Raw genomic sequence first — 10,488 nt, 5'->3', positions numbered from 1 at the left:
AGATTATGAAGATATGCTAAAGTTCTTAGCATCCTAAAGAGTCAACAATTTGTTAGATTAGATCTGTTGTCAACTTGAAAAGAACAAATGCTTCACCGATCGTTCTTACTACAAATTTTTAGTTGAGGGGGGCTGCAAAAGAGTCTCAGAACTTTCCATGGAAACAAATCTGGAAGACAAAGGTTCCCCCATGAGTAGCTTTTTTTTTTTTTTTTTTTTTTTTGTGTGGGGGGCTTGTTGGGGGAAAATTCTCACTATAGACAAACTTAGAGCAAGAGGACTAATCATTGTAAATGGTTGTCATCTATGTATCATCTTCTGTTGTGGTGTCCTATCGCATACAGCCTTAGTTCGTGATGAGATTTGGACGGAGGATGACTTGAGCTGTAAGAGATGTATTGCTAATCAAATTCCATTGGCTGTTTTTTTTTTGGATTATTTGGAAAGAGAGAAATGCTAGAGCCTTTTGTTGGAAGAGAATGTAATTTAAAAAGGTTAAAAGGATAGATGGATTCACTTGTATATGGTTGGTACCCATTAAATATACTAGTTATACTTTTTATTTCAAAAAAGAAATTCCTAATAACTTTCTAAAATTTCACAATTAAAATGCTAAAAGATTCGTAAATTAGTGTCAAATGTTACAGAATTGACTTAGAACAATTCCTGAGACATTCTACAATTCTCCATTCCAAGCCTACTCAAAGTGTGAGAACAGTGCAATTAAGTTACTACTTTATGTAAGAAAAATCAAGCAAAAACGAATGATTTAAGCCAATCAAATGTGAATCCAATAACATGTTAATCAATTAGTATCACATCAAAAAAGCATCAAATTAAACTAGCAATTCTCTCCCAAATCTCCAATTTCCTATTGAACACTCAAGATGGAATTTTTTTTTTTTTTTTTCTTTTTTCAGTACCTCCTACCGGCTCCACCTGCACCGCGGTTTACCCCCATTGGTTGAACCGGAAAGGACACTGGATCCACCTTAACCAGTCCAGGAACATCGGCCATGCCGAGAGCCGCAAGCATGTCCATTGTTTCCTTATCCACCTCGATGTATTCGGTTTTAATGGCGGACTCATCGGGAACGAAGTCCATGCGGCGCTCGCGCTCCTCCTCCTGGAGCTTAAGCGAGATTCCCCGGACAGAACCTTTCTGGATCCGTTTCATGAGGTGAGTGGAGAAGCCGGCGATCTTGTTGCGCAGCCGCTTTGAGGGGATGATAGCCACATCCTCGAGAATCTTCTTGTTGGTTTGGAAGTCAAGCGTCATGCGAGAGTAGTACTTCTCGATAACCTGCCGAGAGGATTTCTTCACCGTCTTTGTACGAACACGACCCATCGTTGCTGTTGCCGACGGAGCCTGTGCGCCCGTTCGGAGAGGAGCTTGTTCGCAGAATTGAACTAGGGTTTAGGATTAGGGTTATATATCGGAGTAAAATGAGGAGTAAAGCTAGCTCTTTTGTTAATTTGTTGGGAATTGTGGGCTTTTTTGTCATTTAAAATATTTATGAGGCCACTATTGTAAATTTACTTTTTTTAATTCTCCGCAAGGCCCGTGCCTAAAAACAATGTGTCATGTTGAATTTATTTGTAACAAAATTTTATACTTTTGACTTTTATTTCATATGTGAAATTTTAATTGCCAATCAATTCTTTTTGAAACGAAAATTAAATTGAAAATTTGCTCATAAAAAGTTTATTTTATTTAATTAATCAATTTTTTTTTGGATTCAACGTGATAAAAAAACAAAATATGACATTACATTATCCAAAAATATAATTCAAATTTTGTTTTAAAAAATATATAAATTTACAATAAATTACATAAAATCTCAAAAAAATTATATAATTAAATTGACTATTTATAAATTATATGTATATCTTAATACAAACTTTTTTAGTCTTTTTATTTTTAATAAATTTGATTAAAAAAAACTCTCACTTTCAATTCTGAAATTAAAAGAATTATTTAGATACATTATTTATTAAATTTTTTTAAAATATAATTTTTAACTTACTAAGAAAATGTCCCAAAAAGTTAACACACGGGCATGTGCCCATTCTTTTTGTCATTACCAATTGATGTTGTAATAAATATTAAATTATAAAATATAAATAGTTTCAGTAAATACATATTTATTATATATTTATATCACAAAGTTTTTTCTAGGTGTGGAAAGACAAATGTAGCATGCCAGCCACATGGGCACCACAGGAGCCGGTGACTGGTCATTCAGTATACTAATTTTTTTTTAATTTTTTTTTTTAAATTATATTATTAAAATTAGATAAAAATATTTATGTATTTTTATAGTAAATATTTGTATCTAACCAAATTTATATTTTTGTCATGTGCTATATTTATTATATTGCGATATAATAAACAAAAATGACAGTGAAATAATTATAAAAATATTACTTTTCGTAAAAAAAATTATTTATATTTATTAATTATTTCCCAAACATATTTTCATAAATAGAAATATTGTAAATAATTATGGGCGTCCAGATAATTTGGAAATATTCTTTTTTTTTTCTATTAATTATTTAAATATATATATATATACGGACAAAAAAGGGATTTACTTTTTAATTAATTAATATAAATAGAATACTTACCAAAAAAGTTAGAGATGTAGACATCATGGCTAATATCATGATTAGATAATATTTTTGAGTGTTAAAAAATTAAAATCAAAATAATTACTATTTTATTATTTTATGTGAAAAAGATCTATATTAAAATCAAATTTTATTATTATAAAAAAATTAATTATATTAGTTTATTATTATTATTATTATTATTAATGGGTAAGTGTTATTTAGTTATTTGAAAAAAATATAAATAGAAATAATTAGTACATTTGAAATTATTTAAGGGTCAAAATTACCATTTATATTATAATTAATATGGTCAAATTTCAATAACATGATTTTTTTAATTTGAAATCGCATTATGTAAATTATTATTATTATTTTTTTGAAAATTAATGATGTTAAGAGGAGAGCCGCCTCTAATTACAAGACATCAATTATGATTATTTATTATTACGGAATCATGAGACACCATTACAAAACGTATTTTATAATTCCGTATATATTCAATTATACCATAATTAGTCATAGCATTTTTTATAAAATCAATTAAATTCTATAGTAGATTAAATTCAACACGTCAAAATTAATTAATTTTATGTAATATTACACAAATTTAACTATCGAGCTGTGAATTATCAACTGTAAAAGTATATTAAAAACGTAATTTACGCGATAAATAATAAAAAAAATAGTGTTATAAATAAAAATTAATTTTGTTATAATATTGATGGTTGATTTTCTCTTAATTTACCGCCAGCAGTAATTTAGTAAAAAATATTTATTTTTTTATTAAAATGCGAAAACTTATATAAATAATATTATTTATTAATAAAATAAAATCAAAATAAGAAACCAGTTTCATGGCGGTTAAGGGGTAGGTTATCGTAGAAGCGAAACAAAGAAACTATTCGCTCAATAGGTCAAACCTTCAACGGTCAACGCCATTTTGCTGACATTGCAAACGTTCGAGACGAGTTCCATAGACTTACCATAGACTCGCATGTAGTAGAACCACCATCAAATTCGCTTCCAGCCAGTGTGACCTTCGCTGTCATCGGTGTAAAAACGGTTTCATCTCTCTCTCTCTCTCTCTCCCCTCTTCTTTCTTTGTCACTTTGCTCTCCCACGAAGGAAAATCGATCCCTTGTTGTCCTAAACCCTCATTTCTCTCTGTATACATTCATTATATTAGAAAAAAGAACTATAATGGGTAGTCAAAATTTTCTGGGAAACTGATCGATACGCAACGATAATCTTGTTATTTTACAGGAAACTCTTTCTGGGTGCTCCATGTTTGTACGTTTCCATTATTGGGTTTCCATTTTTTTTCTTTAATGATTAAGTTGGTTGTTTTGGATTATTCATTATACAAAAGTTTACCTGTTTTAAACTGCTGCAGTTGCCTAGTTTGTCAATATTCTTTTTCTCACATTTCCTATATTTACTTTTTTGATCGGATATCTTGTTTGCATTTCTGGGTTCCGATTGGTTTTGCGTTTTTCAATCCATTTTTGACTTGTTTATGGAGTTCTTGTATTCATTGAAGAGTAATATTCAAGAGTTCCTCATTCATATATTTTTGTTCTCTGTTCTATCTGTTTCTGTGGCCTGATTTGAGTCATCTCGGTGGCTTTGTTTTTCAGGAATAGAGGATTGGATTTTTCTGACCTGCATAGGTGATTTGATCGTGGGTTACTGTCATTAGGATTAACGTAGGATCAGGGTTCAAGTTTTTTGGCCTGGAATTGGTTTTATGTTTCTGGGTTTGTAGATATCTTGTTGGATATTACCCTTGTTTTATTACTTCGAGAAGAGAGAAGAAATTTGAGGAGTAATTAGCGTTATTCGTATTGCTAATCTGTGGTGATGTCGAGTTATGTGGGCGTAGTTGTTTCGGATCAATGGCTTCAAAGCCAGTTTACCCAAGTTGAGCTTCGCAGCCTTAAAGCCAAAGTAAGGCTATTCCTTCCTTATCCTGTTTATGACGTAATGGATGTGAGAAAGTTAGCCACACGATACAGTTGTGACTGAAATTTCGTGGGTGGTAATTGATTGTTTGTATGGTTTTATGTTGTAGTTTATTTCGGTAAAGAATCAAAATGGTAAAGTCACAATCGGAGATTTGCCATCCATGATGGCAAAGTTGAAGGCATTTAGTACAACTCTCACCGAGGAGGAGATTAGGGACATCTTGAGTGAATCCAATGCTGACACAAGCAGTGAGGTCGATTTTGAAGCCTTCCTCAGGGTGAGTGATTTGTTTCTACATTTTTATGTAGTATATTTCTATCTGATGAGCAAGAATAATGGAATTGGAACCACCGGAATCTAATAGGGAAAGTACATTTTAGCTAGTTCCAATAAAATGTGACTTGGAAGCATTTAGTTTTGTTTGGTTGGTTTTGGTTTCCAGTTGTGTGTGACTTGGTAGCATTTAGTTTTGTTTGATCGGGTTTGGAGTGATAGACGTTGACCTGGTCATCAACTTTATGGAATGGGCAGACACATTTGAGTTTGCAAGGCAAAGCTACAGCTAAATCGGGTGGTTCAAAGAATTCTTCATCGTTCCTTAAGGCAACCACAACTACTCTTCTACACACAATCAGTGAATCAGAAAAATCAGCTTATGTTGCTCATATAAACAGTTATCTCGGGGATGACCCATTCTTAAAGCAGTTTCTTCCTTTAGATCCAGCTTCAAATGATCTATTTAATCTTGCAAAAGATGGGGTGCTTCTATGGTATTTATGCAAAAAAAATATGCTTTCTTAAGTTAGCGAGGCTGATATCCATTTGTGGTTTTAATTTTGACTTTGTGATCTGACACAGTAAGCTCATAAATGTTGCGGTTCCGGGAACAATTGATGAACGAGCTATTAACACCAAACGAGTACTTAATTTATGGGAAAGAAATGAGAACCATACTCTCTGCCTCAACTCGGCAAAGGCTATTGGCTGTACGGTAGTTAACATCGGTACACAGGACTTGGTTGAAGGAAGAGTAAGTTGTGCCAATTCTGATGTCATTGGCTAGATATTTGTATTCTACTATTCTAAAGATTTCTGTTTTCCTCCTTTGTTTTGCAGCCTCATTTGTTGCTTGGGTTGATTTCTCAAATTATAAAGGTAGGCCTTATGATCATACTTTGTTTAGAAGTCTATGAAAACCAACATGAAGCAATTATAAGCTGCTTATAAGCAACTCATATCCTTTATAACAGTCAAATGATTTCAAATAATTTGCCCATATTGCTGTTCGCTAACTTTTTAATCGTCACAATTTCAGATTCAGCTCTTAGCCAATCTCAACCTTAGGAAGACGCCTCAGCTTGTGGAACTGGTGGAGGACAATAATGTAACGAGATGCTTATTTTACCATGTTACCTGTTTGCTATAATCATTGTTCCGATAACATTCATTGAATGCGAAATACATGGTATTCTCATCATGCATTGTTGTGTTGCTGCAGGATGTTGAGGAACTTCTGGGATTGGCCCCCGAGAAAATCTTACTAAAATGGATGAATTTCCATCTTAAAAAGGCTGGCTATAAGAAACCTGTAACGAATTTCTCTTCTGATCTGAAGGTACTTGGCTGCTTTTTTTATGGACGACTTGTAGCATCATGTGATGTATAAGATATTCTTGCTCTAGTCCTGTTTTCCACCCTTGTTTCTCTTGAAATCAGGATATGAATCTTTTCAACCAGAAGCAATTACGACAGAATAGAGCCCATGCCGTTATACCTGTGTAGTTTTAGATGCTTTTATTGATGTCTACTGCTAATGCGCCTGCAGGATGGTGAGGCTTATGCTTACCTGCTCAATGTTCTTGCTCCAGAACACTGCAATCCTGCTACATTGGACAATAAGGATCCCACTGAAAGGGCTAAATTAGTACTTGATCATGCAGAAAGAATGAGTTGCAAACGATATTTGAGTCCAAAAGATATTGTTGAGGGCTCAGCAAATTTGAATCTTGCTTTTGTGGCACACATATTTCATGAAAGGTTAGAAATAATCAGAATAATAAGGCTCTGCCTTTGGTTTGATGAAAAATTACTTGAAAGTTGGATCTTTCTTTCTTCTTTGATTTTGTGGCATTTCTTTTTTCCCCCCTGATTAAATACATATATGTATTCTTGATAGAAGTTCAAATGATTTTTTTGTATGCATGTTCTGCATGCAGTCAATTGCATTGGAATGACTAATTTCTGGAAACAAGTTGCTATGTCATTTTTTTCCGTGCTATTAAATTTCAATTCGTTACAAATTTAAGTATCTCCTTTTAGGTGAACTACATTTCATGTCATTAGGTTGTAAGTTGATGAATGATGGTTATTGATCATCAATGTGTGAAGTTCTCATGTTTGGATGACTTTATTTTATTTTACAGTAATCAGAAAAATACCCCACAGTTGCAAGGGATAGTTGAAATAGGATGACAATATGAAGTCATCCCTCCCCTGAAAAGGAAAAGAAGGAATCCTTGGGTTTTGACTGACTGGTACAGTGGTGTATACTGCCAATTAGAAGAACATATGCAATTAGTTATAATTGGAAAAGCAATGTACATTATAAGGTTTAATTGCTTTCTGCTTGTAGATTCTGGCAAGCAAAGCCCACTTGTTTCTCTTTTACTAATCACAATTATTAGTTTTTCAATGATCTACGAGATGATGCCTACTCAGTTACTGTTCTTTTTTGCAGTTTCCCCCTTGTTTCCCTTCTATATTTTCTGTAGTTGTTTTGTTATTGAGAGGAACTTGTATCTGTACTCCTGCAGGAATGGCCTTTCTACAGATGGCAAGAAGGTTTCCTTTGCAGAGATGATGACAGATGATGTGCAAACTTGCAGACAAGAAAGATGTTTTCGACTGTGGATCAACAGTCTTGGAATTGTTAGTTATGTCAATAATGTGTTTGAAGATGTTAGGAATGGGTGAGTTCTCTTTTCTAATAATAATTGTCACACTGACTAATACTTAGTTCCATGCGAACCCCTTTTGACTGAATATCCAGTACTGGAGAAGAAGTTGAAACTATATGCATAGTATTTGTATACATTACAAAATGAAGTCATAAACCTTTTCCTTTTGAGCGTTTCATTTTGCTTTAATTATGAAATTGTACGGTGTTCAGAAATATATTAACTTACCACTCTTTTCTGCATTTTTTACTATATCTATAGTGTCCACTATCATAGACTGTGAATCTTTGACTTGAAGTAATTCTTAATCCCATATCTCATGCAGATGGGTACTTCTTGAAGTTCTTGACAAAGTTTACCCTGGTTCAGTAAACTGGAAGCAGGCATCAAAGCCACCAATTAAGATGCCATTTAGAAAAGTAGAGAACTGCAATCAAGTTATAATGATCGGGAAGGAGTTAAAATTTTCACTAGTCAATGTAGCGGGAAATGATATAGTACAAGGAAATAAGAAGCTCATACTTGGTAATTTTCCTTTGCCTCTAACTCTATCATTGCATTAGCCTCAATAAAGAAAAAGAAAAACAAATAACAGTTAGATGATGGTCTAAGACTCCTTTTTATTCTCTTTTCTTTTGTAGGGATTTCTATTGATTTCAACCTTTAGGAGAATGCTAATTTAATAATTACCCCCATTCAACCTGTCTCACATACAAATAAATATGTAAATTGTTCATCCCCTAGTGTCTAATGATCAATTAGAATTATTACACTTGAATTTTACCAAGCAAATTCCACTGTTCTTGATCATTCCTTGTCTATTAAAGACTAAATAATCTTTTCCTTTTCTGTTTTCCGTGAATAAATCTTCAGACTTGTTCCTTGACTTTAACGTTCTGTTGTGAAAAGTTTTCTAATTTTTTAGTTTTGATTCCATCTGTTTCAGCTTTTCTATGGCAGTTGATGAGGTTTAATATGCTTCAGCTACTGAAGAACCTGAGATCCCACTTGCAACAGAAAGAGATGACAGACAGAGATATTCTGAATTGGGCGAATAAGAAAGTTAAAAGTTCGGGCAGAAAGTCTCACATGGACAGCTTCAAGGTTCGGAAAACTTAGTAATTCTTGTTATCATGAATGTTGACATCTAAAGCCAATTGTATCTTAACATTGTTTATTCTGAAATCCTTTAGGACAAGAGTCTGTCGAATGGATTATTCTTTCTTGAGCTTTTAAGTGCAGTAGAACCGAGGGTCGTCAATTGGAACCTTGTGACCAAGGGTGAAAGTGGTATGATATTTTGAAGTTGATGTTTACTAATTCATTTTGCTTCTCACTCTATCATCTTATTGTTTTCTTTGTGCACTTGCATTTAATCTCTATTCCATGGTACTGATAGAGAAACAAGCTCACCATCTCTCGTGGTGTAATTGCAGACGATGAGAAGAGGTTGAATGCTACTTACATAATCAGTGTGGCACGGAAGCTTGGTTGTTCGATTTTCTTGTTGCCCGATGACATCATTGAGGTACATTACTCTTTTTGTTACTCACCTCAGAAAAAAGATGTTCCATGATCCAAACTGACATGGTTGCCTTTTCCTCCAAAAGAATTGGGAGATTACCTTGGTTCTCAAAAACCAACTGTACCTGTAGATGTATTTATATATATATTTTTGTTATATATATGTAGTTGATAGAGGAAGAGAGAGAGAGAGATATTTATGTAGAACTATAAATTTAATCATGCATTGAATATGATATATCACATAACTGGACAAAATTTTTTACTCTGATCCGGCAGGTGAACCAGAAGATGGTTCTCACTCTAACAGCCAGCATAATGTACTGGAGCCTTCAACAACCAGTGGAAGAGGGAGACTCATCTCCCTCACTTCATAATGGTGCCTATACTCCTGATGCCTCTCCAGCACCATCCTTTAGTGGTGAAGACGAAAGCTCTTCTCTTGGTGGTGAGATCTCAAACTTGATAATTGATGATTCTGCTTCCGACACAACAGTCTCCTCATTGCTTGAGAATGAAGAAACTCCCCTCGGATAATATACATTCAAGTTCAAGTGTTATCACAATAATGACACGAAAGCAAAGAAGTAAAACACGGGTAGGATAAAAATGTACACTGTCCCTATAAGGGAAAAACGGATCGTGGGAAAAAAGGAGTGTCAAGAAGAAGAAGAAGAAGAAGATCTCTTTGAAGACCAAGAGAATGGAAGAACATATTTGTTTTTTAAATGTTTGTTCCTCAAAAATTTTGTCTTTCTTCTTCTTCTTGTTCAATTTACAGTTTGTTGTAGAGGTGCTTTGAAAATAATAGGATCTGTTTGTGATGAATTCAAACTCCTGTTGAGCAGGGAGTCCTGTTGATCATACAAAGAAGTAGGTCAGTTTTGCAAATTAATTCTATGAATCGAAATAAAATTTTGAAAATGAGCCTTTGAATCTATATTGTTGATTTAATACCTAAAATAAATAGTTATAATTTAAATAAATTTAATAATAATGTTAATTTTTTGTTATTATTATATATATAAGCAGTGATTTTTTTATTTATTATAAAAAATAATCGGTAATGGCATAATCATAATTTAGATTATGTTTTTAGTTATGTTTTACTTATTTAGTAGAATAATTAATAGTTGTAAATGCGTTCATTTTCTCTGCATCGATCTGATTTATAATACTATCGGAGTGAAATACGGGATCTAAAAAAAGTAGAGGCTAAATTATATTAGTAACAAGTAAACCGTGAAAAATTTCAATATATTTTTATTTTGGAAATTAAGAGTGTAAAATATAAAAGTTTAATAAATTATATTAATTTTTGTTAAAAATTTGTAAAGTGCTTGAGTTAAAATATTTAGATAATATTAATTTATGAACTATATTAAATTTTTTATACATTTTTAAAATATTATATTATAAATTAATTATT

The 10,488-nt window shown here is 32.7% G+C and overlaps 2 protein-coding genes across 3 annotated transcripts; one reads left to right on the top strand and one right to left on the bottom strand.

The window, feature by feature from the left end:
• Positions 1-750: 750 nt before the first annotated feature.
• Positions 751-1,450, bottom strand: LOC110820771 (small ribosomal subunit protein eS17-like). Its single transcript, XM_022050353.2, has one exon. The coding sequence runs from the start codon at positions 1,346-1,348 to the stop codon at positions 917-919; it is 432 nt and encodes a 143-aa protein (XP_021906045.1). The 5' UTR covers positions 1,349-1,450; the 3' UTR covers positions 751-916.
• Positions 1,451-3,676: 2,226 nt separating this feature from the next.
• Positions 3,677-9,999, top strand: LOC110820810 (fimbrin-1-like). Of its 2 annotated transcripts, XM_022050406.2 has the most exons (15): positions 3,677-3,903; positions 4,251-4,560; positions 4,685-4,855; positions 5,110-5,348; positions 5,437-5,608; positions 5,695-5,733; positions 5,894-5,962; positions 6,077-6,193; positions 6,404-6,615; positions 7,392-7,547; positions 7,861-8,060; positions 8,482-8,639; positions 8,729-8,825; positions 8,972-9,063; positions 9,339-9,999. In XM_022050406.2, the coding sequence occupies exons 2-15, from the start codon at positions 4,474-4,476 to the stop codon at positions 9,594-9,596; spliced, it is 2,067 nt and encodes a 688-aa protein (XP_021906098.1). In that variant the 5' UTR covers positions 3,677-3,903; positions 4,251-4,473; the 3' UTR covers positions 9,597-9,999. The 2 variants fall into 2 exon arrangements, with proteins under 2 accessions (XP_021906098.1, XP_021906099.1); XM_022050407.2 differs by lacking the exon at positions 5,110-5,348 and having other exon boundaries at positions 3,678-3,903.
• The last annotated feature ends 489 nt before the right edge of the window (positions 10,000-10,488 follow it).

Source organism: Carica papaya, chromosome 4, assembly GCF_054855325.1.
Source record: "Carica papaya isolate Zhongbai chromosome 4, ASM5485532v1, whole genome shotgun sequence".
NCBI classification, from domain to species: domain Eukaryota; kingdom Viridiplantae; phylum Streptophyta; class Magnoliopsida; order Brassicales; family Caricaceae; genus Carica; species Carica papaya.
Note: the sequence above shows the minus strand (reverse complement) of the source record. Positions and strands in the feature narration are given on the sequence as shown.